This window comes from Taudactylus pleione, unplaced genomic scaffold (assembly GCF_031769625.1).
Source record: "Taudactylus pleione unplaced genomic scaffold, aTauple2 ptg000016l, whole genome shotgun sequence".
In the NCBI taxonomy this organism is placed as follows: domain Eukaryota; kingdom Metazoa; phylum Chordata; class Amphibia; order Anura; family Myobatrachidae; genus Taudactylus; species Taudactylus pleione.
Window position 1 is genome coordinate 2637700 of NW_028284418.1, and position 18196 is coordinate 2655895.

An 18196-nucleotide genomic window follows, 5' to 3' on the forward strand; every position below is an offset into this window, starting at 1 on the left:
AATAGTAGCCATCAATGCCTAATCTTTAGGGACAGACCCAGGTTTTGAAAATATTTCCTTTCTCTGACCATTTCCCCTATTCTTTATTTAACTGGCAGTACTACAAAGTTGCAGTTCTTGGTATTTTATGTTCTATAGTGTCTTGTCAGTATCATAAACAATATTTTCAACATTTCTGTGTAGTGGTGTGTGTAATTGTTTGTTTGGGAGAGGACATTATTTTAGTGTTGTTGTTGGGTGGGGTGGGGGGATTTATTTGTTACTATGTTCTGAGTTTTAACAATAGCCATATGTTTGTCCCATGCAGTTCCCAATGCAGGGAGACTATTCCATGGATCTCTACATCTTCCTGCTCATTCTAATGTTACCTCTGTCTACCACCTCCTCCCAATTTCAGTGTGTATCCAATTTACATTTGTAAAGAAATACCTTTCTGAGCACCCCACTATCATCAGTGCTTCTATTACTATGATAATGGTACAGGTCATCAGAAGTAAAGGTACTGGTACACTCCTATAATTACAGATTTAAAGTAGCTTTCATACTCTGGACAAGTCACCAGACGCTTATTTTACTAATTTATGAAATTATTTCATTTTTATTTTTCCAGAACTAGTTATAAGAATGAAAAACCATTCCAAAAAAAGCAGAGACTGTCATACCACATCTGCCCCTTCCCTCGCCTTTGGTCTCCATGTTCAGCTCTGTCTTTCCTGATTATTTGTGTTATGCAGACCATCCACCAGCTTAGTTCTCCTCCACTTTTCTGAATTGTTTCTATTTATTAATATATTTTGGAGATGCGGTCTCCACAATGGTTACCTTACATACAGTGAGGTTTTACCAGTGGCCTATAAATTGGCAATATAGTCTCCCTCTATCTATACAACCATGTATACTACAGGCTTTACCACTGTCTGACTACACTGCTTACTTACCATCATATCATATGGCACTATAGCACCAGGTATCTACTGCTGACATTTCATTCCCATTTATTAGAAAATTCTGTGTTTTGCATTTTTGTGTCCCACACGTGCTTTTGTTTTACTCAATTCTCGGGTATCTCCACTGTTACAATATGTGTAGCCTCTTTAAGAAGACCTATCTAACCTTATAAACCACATGTCTGTCCTTCACCTGAGCTTACAGCGTAGACTACAAAACTGTATCCTGTCTTTTGGCCAAATCCTTACGCTATAGTTGAGTCCAGTCCAAGGATTTTAAGCTTCTGAATTAATTTATTGTGGCATACCATATCAAGTGCTTTGCTGAAATCTAAATAAGCTATATCCACTGATCCATCCTAAAATGTCTCTTTAGTTACTTGGTGAAAAAATATCCACTAGATCTGTTTGACATGATCTCCCAGCAGCAAATCCAGCGTCTTGGCTATGACAATTCAACTGTAAATGGTCAAAAATTCTATTTATATAATTGTATGATTTTCCCTACTATGGATTATAGACTAGCAGGTCTTCTCCTCTGCCACTTTTGTGTAGCGGTACTACTTTTGCCATCATTCAATCCCCCGAAAGTATGCCAGTCAGCATTCATTTGTTAAGTTAGTTTTATGGCACTGCTAACACTACACCTAGTTCTGTTATAACTCTTGGATGTATGCCAGCTGGGCCCTTTGACTTGAAATTTGGAGAGTTTAAGCAACAACTTTTCAGTAGTAAATACATTCGTGTGTACAGTAAGTTAGGGTATTTCCATACCTACAAATGATCGATGCTTTGTGTTAGTGTATAGAGTTGCATTGTTATGTTGGAAGGTGAATTGAGTGTAATAGAACTGTATATGTAACACTGTATAAGTGTTACTTGTTTCAGATGTTGGCAAGTACAGTATACTGTATAGAAAGAGGTTATTTCTGAATACTTGTTTGGGATCATAGCCTCACTTTCCCTCCAGAAGCCTCTGATGCATGTAAGGCACCTCTGAAAGTCTGTTGCTGCCTGAAGGAGATCTATCATCATCTTGTCTCCTCTGACCTCTTGTGCATGGAATGTCAGCAACAAAGCCTGTGAACTGTAGCCCTGCACTGAGCTGCCCTCATCTCCTCCTCATAAAAACCTGCTTAGCAGCATTGTCTACAGACACCTGCAGGCAGAGGCTTCTAGTCTTCATCCGAAGAGCTTAGACTAGATATCCCTGACCTGATCAGCGTGCCAACAATGACTGGATTTCTAATAATCTTTATTCTATTCATCTTTTCCTAAATAGCATAAGATAGTATACTGATTGAAAACCTAACTTTACACTGGTACCCAGAACGTTGGGAATAAGTTAGTGTGATGGGTACAAAGTCAGTCCTGGAGTCTAACACAAAGATCTGTGCTCTCTCACACTTAAGGTGGGTACACAATTGCATTCATTGCATCGACAGATCTCATCTGTAGTACATGCTCGTCAATCTGTCAGGCAGGTGAGTGGAGCCGGTGCCCGACATATCGGGCAATGGATCATGTAATGTGTACCGGCCGCCCAATATGTCGGCTTTGCATTGCTGGGTACACACATCGGTAAGTGTGTACCCAGCTTTACATAAAGCGTTCATATTACAGTTGTTTTCACAAAAGGCATTTTCATAAAAAGCTAAAAATTTAATTAGCAATGGACATCTCAAAAAATTTCCTAACAAACCAAGAATGTGTAATTAAAGCAAAAATGTTCTAATGTGCTAAAAAACAATTGTAATATGTTGGGTATTTATCAATATTATGTCAAGGAGAAATGCTAGAATGTGCAGATTTCCATGCAGATATGCTCCATTCTTTGTTTGACAAATTGATATTATTGAGCCTAAGGATTACGATCGTAGCTTTGTCGGATGGTCTTTTTTTTCCCCAAGATAAGGAACTTGTGTGTTGGACAAATAGTGATATGGTCATGTATGCATTGGTAAATCACCTGCAGTTGTCTCTACCATGCAAGGTTAAGAAAGTAAGCATTTTATTTGCTTACTTTTTTTTTGTAGTCACACTTTGTGCAAAGGCTGCCATGTGTGGACTGATCACGTATGTATTAGGTTTGAGTTCTATACAAAATAAAATCTAAAAAATATACATCACTTGATCCATGGCTTTGGTTTTCAGAGACCAGTTTGTGATTGTAAAAGGCTATCTGTAAGCTCTGCAGCTGTTGTTGGTCCTTTCTTTGGACATCCATATGACTTTACTTTTGAGACACAAGGGTCTATGTACCAAGCTTTGGAGAGCGATAAAGTGGATGGGATTAAATTACCAATCACTATCCTAACTCACTTTACAGGCTGTGTTTGAAAAATGGCAGGAGCTGATTGGTACTTTATCTCCATCTACTTTATCTCTTTCCAAGGTTTAAGTAAATAGACCCCTTAGGGTGGTATTCATAAAAGATTGGAGAGACCAAATTGTGATAGAAAGTAACAAACAATCTGCTCCTGTCATTTTATCAAACACAGCCTGTAATATGGCCGTTAGAAGCCAATTTGGTTGGTACTTTATATTTCACAATTGTATCTCTCTCCATGTTTTCAGGAATGCCCCCCTTTATTCAATACATTGAAATGTCTCAGACTTTGTAATGGATGACTCTTGGTTGGCTGCCCCTATCATAATGTAATGACATTATGGGAAACAGGAAAATTCTTCAGTCTTGGTATGCTGCCTATAGAATTAATTTTAGAATGAATTTGCTTCTGCTCTAAACACATTTGATGAAATTAGAAATCTATCTATTTTGTTGATTTTTATATGCTGAGTAAAATAACCCAGAGGACTGGCTTGGGATTTGGTTATTTTTAGGCCTCAGATTGATATTAGCTGATTTAGTTTTTGGGTGAAAATGGTCATACATACATATGTATTGCAGTCATTCTTTGACAGTATGCAGTCTCTTACTGTTCAGGGGGACCTAATTCTAAGCAGCTACTGTATCACATCAGTGGGCAACCTGTTATTTATGTAAGATTAACCAGTACTCCTTGGCCCTGGAACTAGCGGCTGCTCTTAAGACGATACCACTATACAATACACCATAAAAATACTGTAACCCAGTGGTTCCAAAACTTTCTTGATTCATAGCTCCCTATAATATCAGCATTTACTTTTCACAGCACCCGAAGGCCAAAAGTTTCTTATTGAGAAACTCTGCAAGCATTATGACATTGTGCTTACCTGTCAGGTTCAGTTATGTGGTGGTGGACAGAGTTGCGCTTCATTTGGTCCATATACTTTGGCAGCAACCAGCACTGGTTTTGCTTATAAATCACATTTACCATAAATAAGTTGATTTGGTCCTGGACTACCAACCCTTGGCACCCCTGCAAGTGCCCCAGGGTGCCATGGCAACCCAGTTAAGGAACTACTGCTCTCATCACTCAAGTGGCCAATGTTTTTTACAAAGCTTTATAAGAAATTGTACATTTTTTAAATGCATGACGTAAGTAAATAAAATCGATTTCAAACCTTAATGCTATTTTTTTGAAAATAAATAAAATAATAACAAAATACACCTAGGGGTGTGTCTACAGCACCCTGTAGCATTTTATGTGACCGTACCAGGCAAATGGCTCGAAAGGAGTACAGCATGATGTACCAGGATAAAGAGTTGGTTGGCAAAGTTTATATATTCTATCCTACAATATAATGCAATGCTACATAAATTCTCTGCAGTTGACTCGTGCTGGATTTCCTGGTGGAAAGCTCTCTAACCTGACACATGTATGCAAATATGCCAGTCACACTTTATGTTGAATTTCAGTGATTTAATTTGCTCTTTATTGTGCAGAAGATACTTGTCTGACCTAGGCTCACAGCGTCTTCCTCTTGTATGTTCCTTCTCCTCATTCGTTTCCTATGTTTCTTCCAATGACTGTCCCAGTCTCTTTAATATGCAGTTTGAAGAAGGGAGGAGAGTTTGGGGAGGAGGGGTCGGATATTTCTGATGTGGAACGAGCCAGCTGGCATCTTTTCAGACTAGCAGCCGGGCATGATGCCAGGGCCTCGAGCCAATACCACCTCCCGCTCTCACTTTCTTTAACTCTGCATGTTTCTGTCTCTCTGTGACTGAACTAATTTGGGAGGAATTGGGGTGTGGCAATAGATGGGCTTGCCCTTAACCATCTGGTTACCATGTCTCTGACATGATGATGTGTCATGTGTAGGATAAACGTTTTACTTATTTTTGAGTGTTGGAGCTCGCCAGTAATGAAAGGGTCAGAACGTGATGTGTTTCGAGTTGAGAACGTAAGGGCTGTGTACTTTTGAAGACCTAGCATCACTTTGGTCCGTTTATTCCATTGGTGTCCCATCTAGAATCTCAATTTGACTTTCTGCTCTTGTGGAACTAAAAGAACCAGCAAGCTCTGCAGCCAGAAACCTGCAGTTCTAGAGTGCTACAGATTGCCACCATCTGTTCTTGTGGGTGAACTGCAGCATTGAACAAAATATGCGTTACAAATGCCAATCAGACAAACCTTAAAGAAACACTAAACTTAAAATACAAGTTGATTTGAAATAAAAAAAAAAAAATCTACTAATGACTGAAACATACCTGTAAAACGCTCTGAATTTTATTAGTGCTGAAGATATTTGGTTTAATGTTGGAAATGTGTGGGATGGGAGGAGGACTTATTTTCTTAAATTCCACAGAATTCCTGGCCTTAAACCATTGAAGGACTGGAGTCTGCAGCTGGCCACTCTTGGCCTCCTTTTGCATCATTCCAGGTATGCCAGTCTGGAGTGATGACCATACACAGGCACATTTACCAACACACCTGACAATAAGCCTGTAGGTTTCAATAGATTCGTTATTGTACATCACAGTGGGGCCATCATAAATAAACATGTATTTTTACATTTACTTGTCCTCTAAATCCGGTACCCTGTTGGTCTACTTCTCAGGTAATGATTTTCCAATGGCAAAACAAGGGCACAGTCCTGGAAAAATCTGTACATATGGGAGCTCAATGTGTGAGTGTGAAAAGCGACTTTGTCTTAACCTGCATCACATTGTAGGACATAACATTTTTATTTTGTACGGCTGAGTGATTCGTTTTTGGGTTGCCTTCATATCCTGGAGCTCTTCATTACTCCCACAGCTTTCACACACCCTTCCCAAGCTCAGAGTAATGTAGCAGCGCTCACATCTGCTGCTTATCCCTTCTCCGCAAGAGCTTCCTGCTGCCCAGCCTTCCTCACCACCAAGAGCTGCAAGCGGGATTGGCAGAGGCATCTCCTTTTTTTAACCCCCTATAGTTCTTTAACTAGAAGTCTCATGTGAGCTGTGCCAGCTGCATGGTTGAAGGGCTGCGTTAAAAAGCCAGTTTCACAGTACCCATCAGCTCCTAACTGTCATTTTTCAAACAGTCTGTAATGTGACAGGAGCAGATTGGTTGGTACTTATCTCCACTTACTTTCCCTCTCCAAGTTTTCATGAATACCCCCCTTGGTGTTTGAGCAATGTTATGTACTGTGTAATGTGGTGGTGTGTGTACAAGGTAAAACCAGATTTGTAGTTAAATATCCTGCTCTCTGCATTTCACCATGTTATATTGCCCCTACTTATACGATAAGTATTTACATGATTAATGCATGATTCCTTCTTGCTCTCCAGCACAGTGTGGGTTACACGCTGCTGCAGCCACAAGGGGGCTCAGGGTGTGCCTGAGAGTGAGGAGAAGGGAGTTGGCAGATATTAATGAGTCTACATACAGATGTTGTTATTGACACAGTTGTTCCCACTGATAACTAACCCATGGTCTGGTCATCTGTGGCCGGGCTGGGCCCTGGCACCTTTTTAAAGACTATAAGTAACAAGTTGTGTTTTAAAAAATGGGTGGGGTGTGAAAGTAGATATCTTTACTTCAACATAGCTGATAAAAGTATGAAATGCATTATATAGGACCTTGTAGTTTTGCCCTAATTAAGTTTTGGGAATTATATATCATAAAATAAACTTTGTACTTATTAGTAAATGTATGCTACTAGAGGATTATTCCATGTTATGTAACATTCTCTGCCTGTCTACCTGAAATATGCATTCTTTAGGACATGGGGGTGGCAGGAGATGACAAATATGGCCTCCATCCCTGGATGGTGACTTGCAGCAGGCGGTGCGCTCTTTGGCGGCTGAGTTGCCAACAGGCATACTGTGTTTTTGCCAGCTCTCTGCAAGACTTCCCACAGTCACCTGGTATGTGTATTTATAAACCAAGACACTCCTACACCTCCCATCTCCTCCTGGGATCTCCTGTGGGGTTGGGTGTCAAGGAAATACCTGGCGTTACCTTTCATGTATCTGCCAAAACAGTCGTCAGTTTCAAGCGCACACTTTGTGTTCCTCAGCCGTACCCGTGCAGCATAAGTAGATTAACCTAGTTGCCTGTTTTTCTTTTAATAGTCTGTTTGTCAGTTTAGGGTCTCACCCAGCAAAGTTGAGTTTTGTTTTCAACAATTACTTGTCAAATGTTTTAGTAGCTGTCATTTCCCTGCCTTATGGTTAGGACAGTTGTGGGCAAATTGCTGATCTCAAGCTGCTAAACACAGCATCACCAAGTTGTAGTTTGTCAGATGCCAAACAACCACAATTTCAGGGACAAATTGCCTAATCTTCAGCCTAGTACTTAGGACTCCAAATTGGGGGCCAGGGTCAGGCCACAGGGCTATTTCACAGGACATGGGCACCATTTACAGTGTCCTTTATCTTGCCTGTAAATGCAGTACAATGCCGCACACAACAAGCTCTGCATACATTGCAATTAAAAGGCTGGTCACCTTTTATTAACCAAAAAATAAAGAAATCTATTATGCTACATTGCTTGGCAGATTAATGCACTTGGTGGGTTGGAAAGAACTTTACTGATTTATTTAATTTTACTGACCCATGACACTTCTACAAAAATTTGGTTTGCGCACACTCCTCCAACCACTGTTCTGCTTCTGTTTCATAACGTAATATCATGTGTTTACCGACAGATGAAAAATATACATATCCACTGACTGTTAACAAGCTCCATGCCTCATCCTCCAAATTCTCCAGAGAGTTTATTTCCTTTCCCCTCTCGATCAGTCATTCCCTAGGTGCCTGCTGGAAGCTGCTTGGTAATGCCATCACGAGAAAATACACCTTTGTGTTTTATAAACATCACACCCTCTATTCACTCATCACCACATCGCCGAGTCCTCCCCCACCCATTTTTCATGTCTCTCTGCTGATACCGATTCCCCTCCTCCTTCTGTCTTCAGGCCTTGAAATAAAAGAATTTAATTAAACTTGCAAACAATCAAAATTCCTAAAATATTCCCACGTTAACCCTATCATGACAGGGCTGGAAGTGATCACAAACGTCTGTTGCATATTGTTAGTAGCAATGATGCACTATTGGTTTGTTGGATGCCTACAGTCCCTTTTTTTTTAAATGGGATAAAGAGACTGAAGGATTTATTTGATGTCATTGAGCAATATCCCTAGCAACCAACCATATTATAGTTGTCTCAAATTAATAAGAAACCATTAGATTGGCAGTTGTGGATTACAGTGATGCACTGGGGCCAGAGCAATAGTCCTTAAAGGTTTCTAGAGCAGGCCTGGCAAACCTGTGGCTCTCCAGCTGTTGTGAAACTACAAGTCCCAGCATTCCCTGCAAAAGTTTTGCTATTAGGGAATGCTAAAACTGTGGCAGGGCATGCTGGGATGTGTAGTTTCACAACAGCTGGAGAGCCACAGGTTGGCCAGGCCTGTTCTAGAGGATCTTGTGGCGGGGCCCCAAGAATAATTGGGCCACCTGTTGATGCTCACTAGCTTCTGTAGTTGGAGACTATTCTCATACCTTAATAAGAATGATGGGAAAGCGCTGGGAAAAGGTAAAAAGATTGTTTCTCTACTTAATCTTTTGATATAACAATGGCACCTTTTACTGAATAGTAAGCTCTGTAAGCACACAAGCAAGTGCCCAATATAAACTGGGTAAAGCCCTGTAACGAATGTGTTTTTTTTGTTTGTTATCTCATTTTCCCTTAATATTTATTGGAGAGAAGAAAAAAAGAAGCATTGCAATATCACAAAACTGAGTTTTAGGGGCTATTTATCAAGCTGTTTTTCCGTATAATTATGTGGGAACTGCAGTTCCTGCATAATTGTATGAATTGTTGCTATGTACTAATAGCCTAATACCAAAGATTTCACAGAAAGATAAATGAAGGATAAATAGCGCAGCATATCTCAGTCCTCCTTATGCATGGGGATTACACTCTGACCCCTATGTACCAAACTCTGAAAAGCTAAGATTTTTAGGAGTTTTGCCCCAGTAGTTTACCCAAATGGTGTAAACCGCTTTAAGCCTATGGAGGCATATTCGCAGGAGAGAGACCTTCTGATCCCTCTCCTGCAGCCTCCGGCTGGGTCCGCATACTGACAGACTGCACATGCGCTGTGTCAGCTTCCCCCAGAAGAGTGTTTCACAAATGGTAAAGACTTCTCCAATATGCTGGGGTAGTAACCCTGCAGGTTCAGTTTAGTACATAGTGGAGATATTTCATTAAAAATTACATTTTTCACTGCAATACAGAATAATCGTAGCAGTGCCACGATTATTAATACGTAAGCCCCTTAGACCCATCCTGTCAGTTGCCATTCCATTAGAGAAACAATCAATATAGATATTTGGATGGATTTTGGAGACAATATTTCTGCAGGATTTTTTTTGGGGGGAGGGGGGGACTAAACTGTGAATAGCCGCATGTGTCTGTTACCAGTATAAATATTGTGTGTGTACATTGTATTGGAACACCCGGAGCACTACAGATTCCTTGGTGAAAGAAAGCACTTAGATGCTTCAGCTAACAAAATGTTATTCACATTTTAGTAATGTCTTGTTTTGCAAACGCATAAATGCACATAGGTGTTGCCATGTTCATCTATGTAATCCAGCCTCTTTCAGTTCCTATATGTATATATACCCAGTGCTGTTTCCTACTGACAGATGTCAGGCTGGTATTTTCATGCTGCCTGTGTTATACACCCTCCCTAGCCTTCCTATCTCCTAATTTTTTGCACACACAAAGACTTCTTGTCTGTCTGTCCTTGAATGAAACCATTTCAGGCCTTGGCGTGGGCTCCAAGCTTCAAAGTGTCTGCACATTTTGTACCCGGGCATCTCTGCCCCTTCACCCTGGGAATTCCTAAAGCACAGCTGCACGGAACTTCATTCAGTGGGGCTCAGAATTGCCAGCACTGTTCCTGAGCTGGGGGCTAAGATGAGACGCATTTTTATTTTTTTTTTCCAAGGGGCAGCTGTTGCAATTCACAGTCACAGAGCACTTCCTTCAATAGCCTTCCTATTCTCAAAGATCCCTTATCGCCTGCTGAGGAACTTGTCTACTTAACTGTGTTACTGCTAAGACATGCCCTTCAAGATGTAACTGCATATGGCCTTGCTATATTTCATGGGTCTTTCCATGTGTGTGAGATGAACTAAGCATGTTAGGAATTCATCAAATGGTATCGTTAAATATCTTGGTTCACACCAACTGTAAAGTTCTAGTCACTTTACTGATCTTGGTGAATGGGTTGTGAGAGAGGCTGAGTAAAAGATGCATAGGAAAAAGCTAGTTCAGCATCTGCTACCCTAGATCTAATGTTGCATGCCTCTACCTCACACAGTGGCTTCTCATTCCAGCCACACCAAACCACTGGAGGCTACATAGAAATGCCATTTGCAAATGGCTACTTTATTATTGGCACCTGATCATGCTGTACTCTTACCCCACCAACTGTTCCATTTTCTATTCTGTTACCGTATCATCAAGTGTATCCCACACCTCCGATTGTAAGCTCATATGGGCAGAGCCATCTTATTTATTTACGAGTATTTACTTATCACATGCATATTCTGTTGCACTTTACAATTGGGAACAAACAGTAGTAGAACAAGACTGGGTAATAACAGACAGATACGAGGGCCCTGCACGCAAGTTTACAACCTACATTTATTTTCTGTTTCATATTCTTATATGTGACTTATGATCCTTTCAATGTTCATTGCTGCATAATTTATCCTCTTTAGAAATTAAATGCTAATGGATTACATAATGGGGCAGCTTACGATGTTAAAACACCTGTTACACACGAGTGTGGTCTTGCCATTAAAGTTTAAAGTGAAATCTACCAGTGAGTGCTGGGCTAGTTAGGACTCCCTGTAAGAAAGCAGGGCAAGAGCACCTTGTTTTCAAAATAATGAACTAAATGTTTACATAACCTTATTTGTGTAGTGTATGAAATGTTTGCGCTATGTAGGATAGTAGAAGAGTATATAGTTAGAGCTCAGCTTACTGACCAAATATATATGTGCGTAGCCAACTTTAGTCACTGGTAGCCTAGTCATATGAAGGGCAATGTCTATTATGATGGGTTTATTTAAAATTCTTTATCAGGCCTTAAGCCTAGGTAGTCTGATACACCGAAAGCCTTGAGAGTGATTTTATTTCCCTATTATGTTGAAAAACCATTACCAAACCAGTATGTCTGTACAGTAGATCTATATATACAGAATGGGAAATGTACTTTCAGTTGCACCGTAATCACAACATTTACTTTTGGTCACTGGTAACGCTGCCTAAAGTTGCTATGTCTGTAGATGCACTCCTGGAACTCCTACTATCCTATGTCATAGGTGACCTGCCATCAGGCCTATGCCTTCTACACTATGAATTAAGCAGAAAACAGGCATCCTCCAGAGTGCTCAGTAGGAGGGCTGTGAGGGTGCAAGTTCTGTACCTACCATGATAGTCTGACTTGTGCTGGCTTCTGAGCCGCCTTCCTTTACACCTTATAGCTCTCTTGCTGTGTGACCTGGAGGATACTGGTCTGAGAGTGAGCATAAGAGGTAACAAGTGGCTTAGGGAGTTATCTCTGCCTGCACTCTGTTCTGTATTGTCTGCTGGACTTTGCTGTATTCTAGTGACCTTATGATGATTATTATTGGATCATAGCCTGTTCAATTTGAGAAATTAATTTTGGAAGAACAATGGCTCTATAAGCAACATTTCAAAGGTAGTTCTGACTTCTGCATAGTATCAGAGCTGAACCTAGCACTTAGCAACACAGTACAGTATGTAGGTTTAAGATATGAAGGTAAAATACAACTTTTGCTTATTCTAATACAAGTCTAATATGGTTGGCATCCCATAAGGCAGAGCTTGGCAGCACTGCCTCAATAACTGTGGTGATACTGCAGCATTTGTCTATTTGTTATTTATTAGTGTACAGCTTCCATAGGCCCCCTGCTCGGGCTGCACCGTTTCCGTCTTCCCCCTGCTCGGGCTGCACCGTTTCCGTCTTCCCCCTGCTCGGGCTGCACCGTTTCCGTCTTCCCCCTGCTCGGGCTGCACCGTTTCCGTCTTCCCCCTGCTCGGGCTGCACCGTTTCCGTCTTCCCCCTGCTCGGGCTGCACCGTTTCCGTCTTCCCCCTGCTCGGGCTGCACCGTTTCCGTCTTCCCCCTGCTCGGGCTGCACCGTTTCCGTCTTCCCCCTGCTCGGGCTGCACCGTTTCCGTCTTCCCCCTGCTCGGGCTGCACCGTTTCCGTCTTCCCCCTGCTCGGGCTGCACCGTTTCCGTCTTCCCCCTGCTCGGGCTGCACCGTTTCCGTCTTCCCCCTGCTCGGGCTGCACCGTTTCCGTCTTCCCCCTGCTCGGGCTGCACCGTTTCCGTCTTCCCCCTGCTCGGGCTGCACCGTTTCCGTAGGTCCCCTTTTCTTGTCCGTAACTTGTACAGTTACTTACTTGCCTGCCTACTTTCATTAGTGCCTCCTCTAACGTAAGTCTCGCTCTGTTACTTGAGATGTTAGACATACTACCTTGATGCATTAATGCAAACTGATGTAACATGAAATTTGACATTTGCTGTAATCAACATTTTGCAGTACTGACACATAACTCTGATTCTTACCCGCAAGATAGAATTCTATTCTTTGTTGTAACAGGTTGGAGGGATGTTAGTGGGGGACAACAGCAGATGTTCACCTACAACACCCTCCAGTAAATGCATATGAAAGTGCTGGGAGGCAGTGGATGAGTCCAGGGGTCAGTGGAAGGTTACATGTGGGAACGGGCATCTGTGGTAGAGGAATTTACTGACTGATGTTTACTTAAATGAAAGCTAGTAAAAGTCTTTTAACAAGAAGCAATTAAAAGAGACAGCTGCAAGAATTTAGCTAGGCTGGAACTCCTCTTTCCCAGTCCTCCTCCATAAACTGAAATCTTTCCACTTCAGGTCAAGGAAATTTGACTGTTTCACTGCAACAAGGTACAGACTGTCCTTTTGGTGTGATTCTACATGACTGCTGCCAGAGGACTCGGAAGCATGTATTGCAGATCATGCTAATAAACATAGATGTAGCTCATAGATCAGATGTGAATCTATAAAACAGTTGAACTTGTGGCAAAACCTGTGAAATGATATGCCTGCAGTAACTGATGTGTTAGAGAGTTACCATTGCATAGGACGTTGGTGCTCCTCCTCCTTTTTACATCACACTGGGGCAGTGTAGACCCAGGATTTGTGTGACTGGCTTCTCAATCTCTAGGTACCAACAATTCCCAGTAGACTGCAGAAGGACACTGATACAATAATAATAATGGTATTGCAGTCAGCATACGCTAATATGGTCATTTGGGGAATTTCCCTCTCCCTCTTTCAGACAATGAAGTTATTTACAAAGCGTGTTCAAATGTGCCAGTGACCTATAGCAAGCACCCAGCAGTTGGCTTTACATTTTTTAATCTGCTTTTTATTTTATTTACTTATTAACAGTTTCTTATATAGCGCAGCATATTCCGTTGCTTTAACACTTTTCATATAACTAGCAATTAATCTTAATTCTATAGATAAAGTGCTTGTGGCACGTGCTGGCGCAATATTAATAAATTCCTTTTGAATGAGTAAAAGAATGAAACCAAATGTGTGATACAGGTAACTCCTATGGCAGTGTCTCCCAAACTTTGGGATACTTATGTAAATCTCCGATGTTTGCAGATCTGTGTGCATATGTACTACTGTTTCTGCTATTTTTGTCACGGTGCCCCAAAGCTGCTGGCATTTGGGGACGGCGATAGTGAGCATTCCAGAAAATGGGGCGTGTGGGCCCCGTTTTCTGGGCATGCCAAAACCAGTGCCTGTGTCCTTTTGGACCCAGCTTCACTGGCCCCGGCAGTGTGACTTACCCAGACAGCCTGAGCAACCCAAGGGTTACGCAGATGTCTGCTGTTCATGCAGTTTATGTGATGCTCCGTCTTCAGACGCTGCAGCGGACCAGAAGCCGGCAGGAGGCGTCTTAATACAAGATGCTTCCTGTGGTGTTTACATATTATTGCACAGCCACTGGGTACAAAGATGCTGCCGCAATAGCAGCCCCTCTGTCCTCAAAGCACCCTAACAGTCCAGGTTTGAAGGATAACCATGCTTGCACACAGATTACTTACTTAGTAACTCACTGATTTTGATCGCACCATCTGTGCTCAAGCATTTTCCTAAAACCTGGACTGTTAGGTTGCCCTGTGGACATATTTTGGGGAAACCCAGCCCTAGGGGTCTGTTTATCAATATTGGCAATTGTGCCAACTTTTTTTTTTTTTTAAACTGCAAAAGTTTTAAAGGCAGATTGTGGCGTTTTAGTTTTCCAACCCAACACACTTGGATTTCCTTCAATAAAATGTATATAGCGAGATCTCATATCTTGTGTTTACCATTATTTTATTTTTTTTCTGCGTCTGTAGGTTATCCTCGTTTTTCCACTTTTCTACCCATGAGCCACTTGGACCACGGAAACAGCAATGTTTTGTATGGACAACATCGCTTCTACGAATCCCAAAAAGGCAAGTCTTACTAATGACACCATACAATATGAATGTATGTCAACATGATTTCTCGTTAATTTGTTTCCATATCGCTGACTTTTTTATTGAGCTGAAAGTGTCTTACGTAGAGTGCAATAAAACAGTGTCCCTAAAGGCCAATTGATGCAACTACAGTTTGAAGCCTAAAGTAAAACAAGACCTAGATTTTTAATTATGATTTATTTTCAGTACAAAAGACAAACTGATGTCACTAATTTCCTTTCTTACAAGGACTTTGTGTACATTATTTGTACTTCGATGAGTTATCCCCTACGAGCAATAAGTGGGTATTGCACACAAATGTTTCTCTGTAAACCTGCTCTTTACACAATCAGAAATTAAAATGACCTCCAAGGCACTCCTGGTAACTTGTAACTAAGACAGCGTGAGCTGCGAAATGTAGATGTTAGGTTTGTGTCTCTGTATGTGGGGCTGATTGATTTATCCTTAGATGACCCAAAACTTAAACCACTGCAATCAAAAATGAATGAAAAAATTAGGGTACAAATTCTAACTCTGAACAGACCCCCTGACTTCTCTGTGGCTTGTTTTACTAAAGTGCAAACAAGATCTGAATTAACTACATTGGGATTTATTTATTTTATAGCACTCTCTGCACAATACTGTATTCTGTTACCTGCACCAGAACATCCAGTAAGATATAGTCTAAAATTTTACATGTCCCTATTAATATGGACATGCTAGTATTGGACAATATATGTACTTACACAAATATTTACTTATTTTATAATATTTTCTTATGTTGACCACCTGGAGGGTAACATGTCATGCACAAAGTTCTGCTACTTCATTTGGTACTAGACAAGCCTGCATGCAGAAAGTCTGCGCCGGGCACAGCATTCCCACAAGCCTTCATGCTCTGGTTATAAGCTGAAATAACAGGACCGGACTTGAATTTTTTATGACCTGCGTTTACTTAACCTTCTCAACATGCTGTATTACTTGCCGCATGAAATTCCTCCAGTAATCCCTCACTAATCTATCCCTCAATGCATTCTGAGGCTCAGGAGCCAGCAGGAATAGCGAGCAGCAGTTTGGTTGCAATATTAAGTTAAAAAGGTAAAATAAAGACTAGAAAATAACTTTAATATTGTATGCAAATCTATATGGTCTGCAGCCAGCAATCGTGAAAAGGAAGGCAGGTAACCACCTGCTTACATTAAACGGCTGTTGTCAGATGAGAGCCGATTGCCCTTACCTGTTACAATATCACATACTTGGTCGTCTTTTTGCCTGAAACCCTACTAGACATTGGATATGTATAGTATGTACATCTGTGTAGTCTGTAGTCACCAGTCAAGAAAAAGGAGGAAAGGTTACATCTTACTTGAATAAAACTGTATTTGCTGTTGTCACCAATCTGTTTACACATACTTAAAATCTTTATTTTTATGTATATATTTAGATAATTTTCAATGGCCATGAAAGGTTGCATACTAATCTTAACTAAAGATTATATGATGTGAAGTGTTCACCTCTCCAGGTGTTTTGCCTTCAATTGTGCATTCTATTATATAAGGCTTTCATAAGCTGCCATGTGACACAGGTGGGCAGGGCCTGGCAGACAGAGTGCAGTTCTTAGCTTTGGCAAAACACACCTGGAAACTGAGATCTGTGTAAATGAGGGACATTAAGGTGTAACAAAGTGTTTCACACAGTTATGCAGGAGAAATAGTATTACTCCTTAGTGTGGTAAACATGACTGCAAGTTGATATTTCAGTGACTTTGAAAGTCTATAATTTTCATAGGTGAGAACTTGGGACCTGGAGACTTGTGCACTGTATAAACAATTGCCAGAGACAGAGATTACTATCAAATTAATAAAGAGCGCCCACTATAGGGAACAGATATTTGTCACAATAAGCCACACCCACCTTACAGAAATTATGTAAGCACTTTCTTTTAAAAAAAAATAATTATGTAACGAAGTGGTGGGCAACATGTGACCACCAAGAGTGTGAGTATTTACAGGGGGGGGGGTTATTCCATTTGCAGCGATGGCTGTTAGGCACCGGTGTTCTGACAATTTCTTCGGCATCTCACAATCGCCAACATCGATTATTTCTCTTTGAACCCCCTATAAGTGCGAATGCAAATCTGCAATGTTTGGGTATCACACGTCACAACTGCACTATGTTGCTTATTGAATACCCCACACAGTCTATGCAGCAAAATGGTCTGTGATTGGGGAATGATGTCACATAGACAGCTACTGCATTACGTTCACTATGTAGCAGGTTAGTCTGAGATTGGATGGTGATGTCATAGTGAGCACATTGCAGATTAGATGATGATGTGCTCTTTGACTAGTCATCGCCTAGCTACTCTGTTGCCTGAGGCAACAACTGATATGGCTGCCACATATCTCTTATACAAACTACCTTAAATGTCTGTATGACTTCTGTTTACACTTTTGTTATATTGTATCAGTTGGTGAAGGCAAAACATACCTTCAGAACATGTACAAAGGTAATTTGACGCCTGTCATTTGTTCCTAGTCGGGATAAAGCAGTCTGGAAGCCGGCGGTCGGCATTTAGACCGTCTGGTTCCAGACTACATCCCCTTCAAACAACTAACTGCTGAGAAAGGGGAAAGAAGTTGGATACCCCAGGAACACTGGTGCTTGCCAGGCTAAATAACCCGCAAGCTTTCAAACAGACCTAGGGGGAACATTTATAAAATCTGGTGCGCAGTAACATTGTAGTGTTAATAGTAGCAACCAATCCGATGCCTTCCAAACTTTGTTATGCTTTAAATTTGTTCCCATAGTGGTTCCCATGAGGCCTTGGAAACTATGCACTTCTGAGTGTCTAAAATCCAGCTATGCCTTTTTTTTAATCACAAGAATGGAATATACAAAATGCAATCTGACCTTTCAGGCTGTGAAAATTTAAAAGGTACATTGATAGTTTGTGTCCATATATAGCACCCTGTTCATTTCCCAGACGAGGGGAGTGACGTTCATTCCTCTTTGGTTATAGACTAGCATCTAGCAGAGCAGGTCCTGCATCCATGCCAGCTGAATACCATGGTGTCTTTTCTTGGCTTCTGGCATACAGTTTGTCTCCATTGAATGTTATATTTTTGCTGTCCAGATTTGAACAGGTGGAGGATCGGACGTAAAGTGAATCCAAGCTTTAGGGTCCTGTCTTGCTGATTCCAGGAGACTCGTCTCCATGCACCTCCTGTGCTGACAGAGACTTCTACTAATGGATCTCACCTTTCATAATATTGTGGTTTTGTCCTAATCCAAGGGAATAGTGAGCCAATGCATTCTGTATTCCCCTTCACTCA

At 41.2% G+C, this 18196-nt stretch overlaps 1 protein-coding gene across 4 annotated transcripts in view; it reads left to right on the top strand.

Moving 5' to 3' along the window:
- Positions 1–18196, top strand: part of BAHCC1 (BAH domain and coiled-coil containing 1) — a 132258-nt gene that overhangs the window by 64217 nt on the left and 49845 nt on the right. For all 4 annotated transcript variants that reach the window (XM_088474397.1, XM_088474387.1, XM_088474415.1 and 1 more), the window contains exon 4: positions 14760–14858. In XM_088474397.1, coding sequence (XP_088330523.1) covers positions 14760–14858 — 99 coding nt within the window. The remainder of the gene's footprint in view (positions 1–14759; positions 14859–18196) is intronic.